The 15,174-nt window shown below is 39.3% G+C and overlaps 1 protein-coding gene across 3 annotated transcripts in view; it reads right to left on the reverse strand.

Annotated features, from left to right (window-relative positions):
• Positions 1–15,174, reverse strand: part of ATP2A2 (ATPase sarcoplasmic/endoplasmic reticulum Ca2+ transporting 2) — a 69,874-nt gene that overhangs the window by 49,815 nt on the left and 4,885 nt on the right. For all 3 annotated transcript variants that reach the window (XR_005455337.1, XM_038762456.1, XM_038762455.1), the window contains exons 4-5: positions 7,140–7,244; positions 2,593–2,731 (exon numbers count right to left, since the gene is read on the reverse strand). Coding sequence is in view for 2 of the 3 variants with exons in the window: in XM_038762456.1 (XP_038618384.1) it covers positions 2,593–2,731; positions 7,140–7,244 (244 nt within the window). In the remaining variant the exon portion in view is untranslated. The remainder of the gene's footprint in view (positions 1–2,592; positions 2,732–7,139; positions 7,245–15,174) is intronic.

Genomic DNA, 15,174 nt, shown 5'->3' on the forward strand with positions numbered 1-15,174 from the left:
GTCACTGACACAGTCCCTGTTCCCACATAGGGCTCAATCTAAATGAACTGAATCCCCATTTTACAAAATGAGGAAACACGCACAATAAAATTAAGTGGAGGTCATAGACCAGCCAACTGCCTAACCGAGGATTAGAACCCCGATCCTCAGATTCCCAGGTCCATGCTCTATCCACTAGGATACACTGCTCCTCTTTATATTTGTTAATCAACCTGAGTTTTAAAAAAAGACCCAAGATGTCAGATCACCCACAAACCTTTAAACAATATGAGAAATCCCACCATCCAAAGCCTGCTTAATAAGCCATTGGACAGTCCATATTTATCCTTTACAAATTAGCCAATTTAGCCACAGGTCAGCCCTAAGAAATTCTGGAATTCTCATTTTCTCTGGTCACTGCTATGCTCTAAATGCAAGATAGCTAGAAAATGGTTATGTTATACCACTTCAAAGCTGGTACAACCAGCTTTCTCTAATGTCAGAATCAATTTAACTGCTGCTGCTAAAAGTAGCTTGTTGTCACTGTCAGAGTGAATAATGGGATGGATGAACCATTGCTCTGGCCCAGTACTGCTATTTACCCACCTCTCCCCACACCCCAACCAAATGGAGGAAAGAGGGGCAGAAAGGAAGAATCAATTACCAAGATTGCTGTCCCCAACAACCAATGCTCAAGCATCTCAAGGGGTATATCTGTATTGCTGCCAACCTGAGATACAGACCATCCCTCAAGATGGTCACAGACCCCACTGATGTAATCTGCTTTATCCCAGCACTGCTATTTTCATATGCAATCCATCTATCTGGATTTTGTTTCAAGGCACTACAGGTATGCAAAGCAGTGAGTTTGTGTGCATATATATAGGATGTGTCTATAGACTTTCCCATAACACTCATTCCTTCTGTAGGCTTTCCCACACACTAGAGAAACCTTTCCCAAATCTGCTGGAGGCTTTTGGGACCTGCCCTCAACCCCCACACCTCCACTTCCCCTGGCCAAAACACTCCTGGGTTTTTCCTTATCCAGAGATGGCAGAGGGGCAGGGCGGAGGAGCGAGGAGAAGAGAAAATCATCCAGGACTAGCATGGAAACAGGAAGTCATGTATTTCTCTAGGGATTTTTAAGGTATCAAATTTGAAAGGGACTGCAGTGGAGGGAAGAGGGGAGAAGGAGAAGAGAAGATTCCATTAGCATTAGCTCTGTCTTCAATTCCCTATCCCTCTTGTTGTGTATGTCTCTGTCCTTTTTTATGTTGTTCTGGGATTATTCCTACACTGTGAGCCCCCTGAGGTCCAGGGATCATATTTAATTTTCATCTGCATACTTTTCCCCATGCTTAGTACAGTACTCTATACACAGAAAGCACTTATTATTACTACTAAACTTCAAGCTGAGGCAGATCTCTAGACTGTAAGCTCACTGTCGGCAGGGAGCGTGTCTACCATTGCTTAGTACAGTGCTCTGCACACAGTAAGTGCTCAGTAAATACCCTTGACAATGATGAGAAGCTGAGTTGCTTCAAAAAGTGGACTGGAAAGGTGGGGTGATGCGACCTGGAGAGGGACAAGCAAATATCTTGCAAGTAAAATATTTTTGGACTGAATCCGATTCCCAAGCACATGAGCACTGTTACCAACTCCATTTCATATGTACCTTTCTCTGCCCCATAACTACCAGATTGTAAACTCTGAGTGTAAGGACCACATGTCTTGCTTCTGTTGTACTCTCCCCCAAGTTACTAGCACAGTGCTTTGCACTCAATAGACACTCATTAGCAACTTCATATAAATTAACTCTGACTGCAACAAGCCTATGATCCTTTACTGCAAGAACAAGAGTCATAAAAAACACATCCCTTCGGTAAAAACTGATCTCAAAAGCCATAATCCTAGTCCACTGCTGTTTCACCTTGTCAAGAGCTGCATTTGAACTGGTTTTTTTGCCCCTAAAAATAACCAGTGATTCCCTACTGATGAAGTGACAAACGACAAATTAAATACTTTAGCTTATCTTTGGAGAGAGAATCAAATACATCATAAAACACCACAAGAAGACAGTTCTCATGGGGAAAAAGAATGATTGTTTAAATATGACACTATATTAAAGTTATTTAAAATTTGTTTTAAAGAGCTTCTGAAACCATCCTTAAATAGACAGCCAAGGGACATGGTGGAGCTACAATAGCTTTAGTTACTGTCATTTAATAGATTCAGCAACACGTTTACTGAGGATCAAACTAACAAAAGTATGCCATGACCATTTCGGAGCATATTAAAATAACTTGAGACAGACGATAGCTAGGTTTATCACTTTACTTTCTAATACGGGTCCATTCAAATCATATGCAGAAAGACAAGGATATTAATTTTAACAAGCCTTAAGAAAACTTAATAAATGGAAAAATGTCAAAAACACTGAACAAGTCAATGAAAAGCAAAAATGTGTTCACTCTGGTGCACTACTAGAATGTAATACTAGTCTAAGACAATTTTTGTACACACTCTCAGATGCAATTATAGAAAAAAAAAGCCTCAAGAAAACAAAACAGTACATCAAGAAATGCTTAGACATGCACCCAAAGAATTTCTTACCAGCTATTTCTACAATATCACCAGGGACTATGTCTTTTGCTTTAATCCGTTGTACACTCTTTCGGTCCTGTCGATAAACTTTACCCATTTCAGGTTCATATTCTTTAAGGGCTTCGATGGCATTTTCGGCATTTCTTTCCTGGAAAGGGGATGATGATATTTAAAAAAAAAAACACCACACGTACTTGTTAACCCAAATTCCAGTTACAAACCACATAATCACCTAATTTAGTAGTTGCAATTTTAACTTTGGTCTACAAGGCCATCTGAAATTTTCTATTGTAATATTTTTCACATGCAGTTCATCCTTAAAAATAAGGATTTCCAAAATGATTTAAAGTCTGCTAAAAGTAAAACACTGCAGTTATGTCAGTGGTGGGGGCAAGAAGACAAGATGGAGGTAGAACATCCTGACCTGAATCTTGTGCTTCGATTTTTAAAGTAATGAGTGACACCTCTGAAGTTCTTCCTCCATCTGCTTTTGCTAGCATGAGAAAGCTTCAATCAACGCAAATAAACCTGCCTAACCAGTGGTGGGGGGGCGGGGAGAAGAGAGAGACAGGCCAGTATACCACTGTAACCAAGTCCTGGATGAGTTTTCTATCTACAGTGACAAAAATTATTCCAAATAAATGCAAGCATAAAAACTGTAACCCTATGACACCTCAACTGCTTATATGGATAATCTCCCTTTTGCAATCTCCAGTGGGATTATGAGTTCTGCTGCTTGGCAAATTAGCACAGGCTCAAAACCCATTAAAAGAAATTACCTCTCCTTTTCCCAATTAAAAGAAATCAACCTCATTTGGGGGCTGATAATCCTTTCTGCTCTGAGTCACCACGTTGAGACATTACATTATGACAAAACATTCTTTATTTGACACAGATTTTAAATGAGAACTTTGTATAACACAGAAAGGGAAACAAAAAATATCCCTATGCTGTGGGTAACAAGTGCCATTTTTGTACAATACTATCAACAGGAGCATCTGAAAACAAGTTATGCAACAAACTAAGCATACTAAAAGAAATTTAAAAAAAAATCATTGGGTGTTTAGTGAGCCCTTACTCTGCAAAGCACCACACTAAGCGCTTGGGTGAGTACCATACAACCGATTTGGTCGACGTGATTCTTGCCCATGAGCTTACAGTCTAAAGGGGAAGAAAATAACTAAAATATCAGTGCTCTCCAATACAAAAATGTTTCCAAACACTTGTAGCAAGATAGTCACACATTATCGTTACCATTTATTCAAGAAAAAAATTAAAGCAGCCATTAGGATGAAGAGTTTGACTTAGGGTATTTTACTCTCTAATAGTAGTTGCAGTTTGCTAGTTTTGGTTATTTTCTTACTGAGTTTTGATTATGGGGATCATGTGAAGCAGTATAATCAATGCCATCAATCGATTTTTAAGTCTTGTTTATTTAAAAAGAGTTGCTGCCCCTGTAAACTCAAATGCCAGAGGAAAATACTGCTGCACTGATACGGCTTGGGAGGTGTAGTACATACCTCAAAGAGATTGGTGGAGGAACGAGTAGTGAATTTAGTTTTACTTTCAGTTCATTTTATCAGAAGCACTTAAGAGGTATTTATAATCTGACAAGTACTGCCCTTTCCATTTACAGGGTCAGATAGCGTAAAGGGCTTTTTTGAACTGCTGTATTTCAAGAATTCAAAAAGGCAAATAAGTATTCCTCAATTAACTTTCCCTCTACATCCGAGACTCCTCCACCCATCTTCCCCTTGCTCGCTAAAAAAACAAACAAACAAAACCCTTGAAGAATACATATTTCAGGTCTCTGGACCCAAAAGTCAACCAGAATTACTAAAATATAAAATTGTTTTCCCTTTTCTCCATCTTAAACTGAACTCCTTAGTCACAGCACTTTCTTCAAAACCTGAAACACTTAAAAAAACAAAAACAAAACAAAAAACCACACCACTCATTTTCACTGCTCTGGATACAGGATTTTGTAATTCACTCAGTTTGGCCATAGCAAGTCCTTTGGTTAGATTGTGATTAGCGAAAGACAGAGCATCCTTCTGACAATGCTAGCCTGTTTTAGATCAGTACTGTGAGTTACTGAAGAAACTGCACAGCAGAGGAAGTGTTTTCTTAATGTGATGTTTCAAAAGAACACAACTGTCAGATTTTGGGGAATTCAACTATGCAATGAGACCTACTTAAAGAGTTACTTTATTCCAAATAAGGTGCAACTGCTTCTCCCCAGCCAACTGGAGCCAAATTATTCTTTAATGAAAGTACTAGACAAGCCAAACCTAGTTAATATAAATAAAAGGGACTGGAGGAAAAAGTGGAACTTGAAGTTAAATAATAATAATGGCACTTTTTAAGCGCTTATTATGTGCCAGGCCCTGTACTAAATGGTGGGGTGGAAACATCTAAGTTGGTTTGGACACACACAGTCCCTCTCCCACATGGGCCTCATCACAGTTTCAACCCCTGTTTTACAGATGAGGTAATTGAGGAACAGAGAAGTGAAGTGACTTGCCCAAAGCCACACGGCAGACAAGTGATGGACTAACATGGATTAGAACCCATATTAATGAGAAGCAACGTGATGCAGTGGATAGCGCATGGGCTCGGGAGTCAGAAGGCTTCAAGTAAACATTGATTTACAATATTTAAATCATATAGTCATGTTTTGGATTTTCCTCATTTAGAGTGTTTTCCTTTCTGCGTTGCATTTTCTGACTATAGCATTTTCTATCAATAGCTTACCTATTTATTACCAAAGCACTCCCACTCCCAGACCTATGACCTTCTGTATTTACCTGTGATGGAGCCTCCCATCAAAAGTGATGGATCAGGCTCAGTACAGAGAGTACAGTAACTTTGTATTCTTTTACAAAGAAAGGTAACGTACTTGTGCCCAGATAAAACTCGTTCTCCATTGACCTGAATCCATAAAATACATGAAATGGTGCTACCTGGAACTCCAAAATCTGATGTGCATTTTTTTTGGCTATCAGATTTTGGCAAATCTCACCAAATAACAAGCCCAGTGAGAAAAAACAAAGTCATTTCTCCACGCTTTTCAAATCACAGCTCTGAACAAAAGGGATTCCTCCACTCCTGAATATTTCAGCAGTGGCAATAACTCCATGAGGAAAGGAGAATCCCTGTCCAAAAGCAGGATTCAATACAGAGGGAGACAAGAAGATGGCCATCCTCAGTCTCAGGGTTCTTTTGGCAAAAGGGACCCTCTAGAGACAAAGAATGGAGCCACCTTCTGAAATTCTTCCTAGTGCCACCAATAACATATGAAAACATAATGAGCATCTTTAACTTCATTGCTAAAACAGGCTTTTCATTTAACACAGCAAGAACCTATACTAGACCACTAAGATCTGTTAAAAAGGAGAAAGTGTTTGTGGACTATAAAGCTGTGAAACCCACATGGGGAATACGCCATGTGAATTTATTTTAGCATGCTTTCTAAAGTAACAAAGATCATTTTTACTTGTAAATATCTTTCAAGAGTCAATTCAGTTTATAAAAAGAATAACAAACTAAGCAGAAAATGTGGTGGTTTATCATATTAACCTGATTACAAGTACAATGGATTTAAGCACATAATAAGAGAGGGTATTGAGAATTCCAGTAATACAGAGGGTGACTACAGACTAATTTTGTTAGCTCTGTATGGCCACCTTAATAACAGGTAAGAATCTATCCTCCAGTTACTTAGAAGATAAAAATTCTTCAGACTAAGAAATTTGTATGTGATTTCAATGAATCATTACTGCAGGTGAATTTGAGTCTAGGGAAAAAATTAGAATATGTCAGCCTCAATTTAAGTACAGACAGCTAAAAAGCAGAATAAGATTAGGGATTCTGAATGTTTATCAAATACCAACTAGAAAGAAATCAAGAAGAAGGAATATAAACATTCTTTATTATTTCCCTCATCTATTACAAAAAAATCTATTGAAGAGATTCTCATTAAGTTTCTTTTTTTAATAGTACTTTTTAAGGGCTTACTATCTGCCAGGCACTTTACTACACTGGGGTAGAGATTAGCTAATCAGGTTGGACACATCCATGTCCCAAATGGGGTTCAGTCTTAATTCCCATTTTACAGATACAGTAACTGAAGCACAGAAAAGTTAAATCATTTGCCCAAGGTCATACAGCAGATAAGAGGCGGAGCCAGAATTAGAAAACAGACCCTTCTGACTTCCAAGCCCGTAATTTATCCACTAGGCAACACTGCTTCTGTAATTTAACTCCATGTTACCATAGGAGGAACTGCAACAAAAGTAGACATGAGGGAGAAATTGGACAAAAGCCCCCCAAATTTGGTGGTGAAACACACTTCAAAGCACCACCCGGAACCAGTTTTTAAACCTACACCCTCAAAAGACCTCTTATGGGAGTAGAAAAAAAAAAAAGCCTTCAGTGCTGTCTTCTATAGTTTCAGAATCTGCAGAACACTAGAAAACACCAAAAATCAAAGACTAATACTGATTAAACATATTCCTTTCAGATGAGAAATTACTGAAGTAAAAAAGTTTACTCACCTGCCACACGCCCACAATTGCATTGGCTACCAATATAAGCAAGATTACAAAAGGCTCTACAAAGGCTGTAACTGTTTCTTCTCCTTCTTCAAACCACGCCAAAACCTGAGAGAAAAACCAGATGCATCTATTATATTTTTCAAACCCAACAGAAATGTTTTTTAAAACACGAGCTTAGGTTTAAAAGATTCCACATTAACTATCCAAAACAGCTATTGAACATAATTAAAACTATCTCCTACGTGAATCCCAAGCACAGGAGACTGCTGAACTCCAGAGTGCATGTTCAAAACAATTCCTGGGAATTTGAATTTCTCTGGAATTTCCCTCCAGTATCACTGTACAAACTCATTTTCTGTTAATGCTTCTGAAGTACCCACGTTTTATTCAATTTTAGCATTTAGTTTATTTAAAAGACAGAATCCTGTTTGTGACTTCTATAGAATTAGAAGGCTCAATTGGGCAAAATAAATGGTTCAATAACGTGAAGGACTGAAGAATAAAATGTTTATAGACAGAATATTCTCCCAGGCAAGCTGTGATTGTAATCTGCTGCGGTTTTCACAAAACACTTTCTTTTGTCACCAAATGGGCTATTAAATCTATTTTTTCAGGATAATTCCAAAATCGGATAATCATTGTTTTTCTATGCTAATTTATAAGCTAGGAAATCTATGAACCAATAAACATGGATGGTAATCAGAAGATATGAAATAAAGATTTATTTGGGGGCTTTTTACTCTAGACCACTGGCAACCAAACCCTGCCAACTCACTCTCCCTCAGTGGCTCTTCTCAAATTACTACACCCCAGCTTACTCTTCCCAACTTCATTTTCTCATTGTCTCCAGCTCTCCTCACATACTTCCACCTGACTGGACCTCCTTTCCCCTAGATTGCGCCAAAAATCACAGCTCTCTCCAGCCTCAAAGCACTCCAGAAATTCAGTGTCTCTCAGGCAGCATTCCCTAAACGAGTTAGCCTCCTTCAGAATATATAAATACACACCATATCATTTAACTCTTTAGGATCGGCTTTAAATCAATCACCTTGCCTACCTAACTCGCTGCTTTCCTGCTACAATCCAGAACTCACACTTAGCTCCTCCAATGCCACGCTACTCACTGTACCTCGATCTCAACTATCCCACCACCGACCTAATAACCATAGTGAGTATAATAATAGTAATGGTATTTGCTATGCACTTACTATGTGCCAGGCACTGCATTAAATCACTGGGGTGAATATAAGCAAATCAGACTGGACCCAGTCTCTGTCCTTCATGGGGTTCACAGTTTCAATCCCCATTTTACAGATAAGGTAACTGGTAGAGATGTGAAGTGATTGCCCAAGGTCAGACAGCATACAAATTGCAGACCCTGGATTAGAACTCAAATCCTTCTGATGCTCAGGCCCGTGTCTAACCACTAGACCATACCAACCTCTCACCCACCTCCTGAATCTGGCCTGGAATACTCTCCCTCTTCATAACCAGCTGACAATCACCCTCTCCAAAATTCAAAGCCTTATTGAAGACATACCTCCTCCAAGAGGCCTTCCCCAACTAGCCTCTCACTTCCTCTTCTCCCACTCTTCTGTGTTGCCTTTGCACCCTTTACTCCCCCTTCCCTCAGCAATTATGTACGTCTTTAATTTATTTATATTGATGTCTGTCTCCCCCCTACACTGTAAGCTCACTGTGGACAGGGAACATAATACCAACGCTATTACACCATACTCTCCCAAATGCTTAGCAGTGCTCCGCATGCAGTAAGGGCTCAATAATTATCACTGATTTACTTGTCTTTCCATACCCTGGTAATAATAATTATTACGGTACTTAAGCATTTAATATCTTCCAAACACGGGAGTAAATACAAGATAATCACTTAGGGCTCACGGTCTATGTGCAAAGGAGTAGGATTTAATCTCCACTTTGCTCCGCCACTTGTCAGCTGTGTGACTTTGGGCAAGTCACTTAACTTTCCTGTGCCTTAGTTACCTCATCTGGAAAATGGGGATTAAGACTGTGAGCCCCACATGGGACAACTTGATCACCTTGTATCCCCCCAGCGCTTAGAACAGTGCTTTGCACATACTAAGAACTTAAATACAAAAAAAAAATGAGGAAACTGCGGCCCAGAAGTTGAGTGACTTGCCCAAGGTCACACAGCAGGCAATTGTCAAAACTGGTTTTAGAACCCAGTCCTCTCACTTCCAAGCCTGTGCTCTTTCCTCTGGGCCATGCTACTTCATCCACTAAACCACATGGCCTCACTGATGGCTACAAACTCTTTTGTTTCTTCCCCCTGCTCCCATTATTTGTAAATAATTGTTTTCCCGTCTTCCCCATTAAGACTGTCAATTCCGTGATTCATTCATTCAATCGTATTTATTGAGCGCTTACTATGTGCACAGCACAGTCGGCAGGGGCCATGTCTTATGATTGATTTACTAAGCCTTTAAAGTACACTGAGCACTCAAATATTATGATGATATTGGCAATTTTTTCATTTTAAAGGACTTGCAAAGCTTTTAGGGAGAAAGAATCCCCTTTAAAAGTAAAGCTGTGTGGCCTATTGGAAAGAGCACAGGCCTGGGAGTTAAGAGGATCTGGGTTCTAATCCCGGTTCTGCTACTTATCTGTTATGTGACCTTGGACAAGTCACTTAGCTTCTCAGTGTGTCAGTTACCTCATCTGTGAAATGGGGATTAACACTGAGCCCCACCAGGACAAGGACTGTGTCCAACCTGATTAGCTGTATCTACCCCAGTGTTTAGTACAGTGTTTGACATATAGTAAGCAAGCAAGCTCGTTATGGGCGGGAAACATGTCTGCTAATTGTATTGTACTCTCCCAAGGGCTTATTACAGTGCTGTGTACATAGAGTTTAATACCAGGGATTTGTAAGTGCTTAACATATGCTATAATTATGTCTTCCACCTAGCATTTCACCTGATTTTTCAGAAAAAGATCAAATTTATGTTATAGAAATCAGATGGTTGTATTTCCCTCACATTGGGAATACCTTTCAAGTCACAGAGTAGTCCTTTACATAAAGCAACCAAATACTGCAGTTTGGTTATAAGAGGAATTTGAGTAGCATTCTGTATTATTGAAAGCTTTCATTTCATAACACAAGCTACTGCAAAGTCAAGTAAAGAACAGTTTAAAAAAAAACAAAACAACTGGCTTGTAGAATGCCATGCAAATATAGACACCAAACATTACTTGGGAAAGGTCAACAGAGTGATTACAGCAAAGTAACATAACAGGCTGACTTTAGTTTAACCATGACCTTACCAAAAAGGCAGAGTAAGTTAGTTGCCTAGTTCTAGACTAGAAAACGAAAAGTAACAGAGGAAATATTCCAAATCCGGAAAATCATCAAAAGACTGGGGAAATGTTTTCAATACTGCTGCATCATAATCTGTGTTTTAAGAAGACTTCAGTAACAGTGATCCAAGAAGATTACCAAATAGATCTAGTCTTGAAGCACTGAGTTTGCAGTACAGGGCATTTTGGGATTTTATTAAACACAAGCAAAAAACCATTACTGTCTAGATGCAATAGGAAACCTGCACTGGAAAGGACCAAAAGCAGTACTGGGAAATACTCTTGTGAAGAAGAAAACAACACCTCACGATGAACAAGAGGGAAAGTGAAGCAAGTTACAAAACCTTAATAAAATTACTAGATGGGGCAGGTAGCAATCTGACATATGATGGCAACCTTTCACCAGTGTATTGAGTGCTAAAATCAAGCCTAGAGCCAAAATAAAATCTTCTCTAAAGAAGCTGTAAATTTTGATGGAGTCAAGATAACAGCTGGTCTGACATGATACCTACTAACACATTTGCCAAGAGGAGCAAATTAGAAATAGGACTCTAATTCTCTGGTAAGCTTGAGAGTCACTCCTTAATTTCATGAGTGACAAGGACCTCCCTAAGGACTGTAAGGAATTTATTCATTCAATTCATTCATTCAATCACATTTACTGAGTGCTTACTGTGTGCAGAGCACTGTACTAAGTGCTTGGGAAGTACAAGTTGGCAACAATTTAGTAACTAACAAACTTCACACCTTGTCAGGATCACAAATTTCCATTTTAGCAACAAATTGCAAAACTCAAAGTATTATCCAGTAAAGAAGGGCAGGAAAGATAGAAGTCTTCTATTGGCTTTTCCAACAGAAGAACTGTCAGTAAGCTTTTTTTAAAGTTAAAACTAACCTAGCCTTCTGCATTTTAGCTTCTATTACCCTCAAATACTACGCAACTCTCATTTTAGTGAAGAGCCTTCTTTCATTAGAAGACTTTAGTGGTTAAGAACTTGAATGCCAGGGCTCCAGTGACATACTGATTACTATATATAAAGCTAAGGTATCAACAGAAGTGTATTTATGCATTTTGAAGGTTGCTAAACATGATTTTGTTAACTTCCCTTAACGCCTACAATAAATTTAGTAAAATCTATCAGCAAAGCTCTACTAAAATGTAGGCGTCCAAAAGAACAGCAACAAAAAAAAAACCCCAGAAGGGTTAACGAACCTCTTGGATTACACGTATTGTACAAAGAAAGAACTAAGACTACTAACAGTAAGAAACTCTCAAACAGCACAAAACTGACTGCCTGAACCACTATATACAACATATCTCAACAATATATAAAACATATCATATACGAATGTGTAAAACCTAGGAGCCAAGTCACAGGTGCAGCACCCGAAACTCCACCATGAAGTCTGCTTTTGTTGGCAGAATTAGGGGAAGTCAGGCTGGGTTTGAGGTTTGCTCTTCTCACTAATGCTACTGCCAGGTGACAAACATGGGATTTTTATTTATTTATTTTTTTGAAATCACCACTCCCTTCCTTCTCTCCTTGGTCTCTGGAAAGTAAAAGGTGTAGAAAAAAGGAAAGGGAAGAAGTACATGAAAGAGGAAGAGAGAGAAAGCAAGAGACAAGGGCACAGGTAGAAAACAGCAAAAAGTGGAGACAGGTAAGCCTTAAGCAAATATTTTAATAATATCCAGGTACCAAGCCAATTAAGTACTGGGGAGTTCTTTTTTCCTCCCCTGGCTGAAGGCTGATTCTCACAAAGTTGCCATGGCTCCTGAAATCAAAGATGGGTTTGAGTGACTTTAGTTATCTCTCCTTCACTTGGATGTTGGATAACTCTAGCTGGCCATCTGTTATGCTGAACACAAAAACAGCTCTGCACACAGTAAACGCTTAATAAATACAACTGAATGAATGAATGAAAAACACGTGGCCTGCAACATCATTTAGGGTGAAGGAGGGAGGAAGTAGAATGAACATTTACAGACACACTAATAAGCACCATCATGGGAATGTTTACCTTTTAACTGGAATGCAAATGATTTTACGTAACTTATTTTCGATTTGAAAAATCTCCAAATGGATTTATACACCCCCTTCCAAATTGCCCAATTATAACTAAAATAGACTATCCTACACCAGGGCAACCATTTTTTCCTTCAATTTCTCCCCTGTAGACGGCACATTTGGCTTTTATGCTAGTCCTTCCTATTGTAAGGAATAGTAAAAAAAATGTTATACAGTACTCTGAAAAATAAAATAGAGTTCAAAATTAGTAACAGCCAACTAAAAACAACAGAAATTAAAATATCTGTCTATATCTATATAGTCAGATAGATAGATATAGATATTACTGGTGATAGACCAATTGCCCATGCAGCCAAGTGAAAATGACATCGCCCATCAGAAGCAACCAATGAGCCTGGGTCCCGAGTGTCAGGCTTGAGAATCTGTGTGGAGGAAACGATTCACAATGCTAGGAGCTTGGGGAGCACCACTCACAAAATTTCAACTCTGCCAGTTACCTTCCCACTAGGGCAAAGTTGTTTGATATAGGAAGCAGAATAATTGGTCAAGTCAGTCAGTCAAGCGCGTTTCAGTGTTTATACTGTGTGCAGAGCACTGTACTAAGCGCTTGGAAGAGTACAATATAACAATAAACAGACATTCCCTGTCTACGATGGGCTTACAGTCTAGAGGGGGAGACAGATATTAATATAAATAAATTACACAAGTGCTGTGAGGAGGGATGAATAAAGGGAACAAGTAAGGGCGACACAGTGGGAGTGGGAGAAGAGGAAAGGAGAGCTGTCAGGGAAAGCACCTGGAGGAGATGTATCTTCAATTAGGCTTTAAGGGGGGGTGGGGGGAGGGAGTAATTGTCTGTCGGATATGAAGGAGGGCGTTCCAGACCAGAGGCAGGACGTGGGCGAGAGGTCAGTGGCAACAGACGAGATGGAGGTACGGTGAGAAGATTAGCATTAGAGGAGCGAAGTGTGCGGGCTGGGTTGTAGTCAATCAGTTTTATCTGCTGGGCCCACAGCATTCAACTCCTCAGAAACCTCCAAAGCCTCGCCATCTCCTTTCACAAGGAGCAGACCCCTCCCATTGTTTTTGAGGCTCTTGGCCAGTTTACCTGTCCGCTCTCTTCGCTTGCCACTTCCCAGTTTGCTCCTCAACCTCAACCTGAAATTCCCAACCCCATCAAAACTAGACCACAGCTTTTCCCCATCTTCAAAACCCTCCTCAAATCCCCCCTCCTCCAATTCAGCTGCAACACCTCACACCCACCCTTATCACATATGTATTTTATTTCTATACTCAGCCCATTCATATATTGTATTTATCTATTTACCTATCTTCCACTTGATTTCACTACAATTTTTTGTCTATGTCTCTCAATTATAAGTGCTTTGAAGGCCGGGAACAGCTGTATTCTAATGCACTCTCCCAGGGACTAGGTATAGTACTCTGCATTCAGTTGTTGCTCAACAAATTCAACTGACTATTATTCTGTTTCCTAGGAGCTGAATATGAATTTAACATTGGGTGCACACAATCACCATAAGCAGTTTTTAATAGGCAGGAAAGCAATACACCTATCTCAATCTCTCTCTCTCCACACACACAATTTTGGAAAACTTTTCTACTTAGGCTATCATGAATAACTCCAACACTGTCATCTCTTAAATCCAAAACAAACCGCTCAGGAGTTTGCCATTTTAATAAAGTGCAGTTAGCATTTTTCTGGTTTAAGATGGTTGTCAGACTGGTTTACTCATTAACGCTCATTCTCTGGCTAAAGAAAAATGAAAAAAAATTATAACTACAAGAGGCTGTCCCTTCAATTACACCTGTTTCTATCAATCTATCAGATTTACTGAGCGCTGTGTACAGAGCTCTGTACTAGCCACTTGGGAGAGTAAAATACAGAGTTGGTAGACACATTCCCCGTCCACAGAAAGCTTACAGTTGGTGGGGGGGGGGGGGGGGGGGTGCAGACATTAATAGAAATAAGTCAGTTATGGACATGTACACAAGTGCGGTGGACGGAATATAAGGCACAAATCCATGTTCAGGAAAGTTAAAACCAACTTTCACTTTAAAAAGGAAAATAGCTTTTTAATGAAAACACTGTACTTTTCCTGTTAAATACCATTTTAAAAAAAAAATTAAGAACTTTCAATGTGCCAGGCAATGTACTAAATGCTGGGGTAGATTTAAATCCAGTCAAGTTGGACAAAATCCATGTGCTACATGGGACTCACAATATGAATCCCCCTTCTACAGATGAGTTAACAAGCAGTTTGTGTGAGTTTTTTTTTGGGGGGGTGGGGGGGGGGTCTGTTGAAATTTGCAATGTTCTGATCACAATAGCCCACACTGTGATTCATACACCCTAACCCAGTTAATAACCTCTTCCATTATACATTTGAAACATTCCATTTTAACATTAGTCTAAGCACTCCTGGGAGTCAGGCTCCCAATCAAACATTTCTGATCACAGACTACTATATCTTAAAAGAAATCTTTTAGATTAAGGTTTAAACTTGCATCCTGTGGGTTTACCTCTATAGAGTATTCAAATTAACCTCCTAAGGAAAAAAAATGCAGAGGAAGTAATTTTACATGTTTATCTATTTGAACTATTACTACCACACAATGCAAATTACCCGTGCAAAGTAAAGCTACTCAAT

This window comes from Tachyglossus aculeatus, chromosome 21 (genome assembly GCF_015852505.1).
Source record: "Tachyglossus aculeatus isolate mTacAcu1 chromosome 21, mTacAcu1.pri, whole genome shotgun sequence".
NCBI lineage: Eukaryota > Metazoa > Chordata > Mammalia > Monotremata > Tachyglossidae > Tachyglossus > Tachyglossus aculeatus.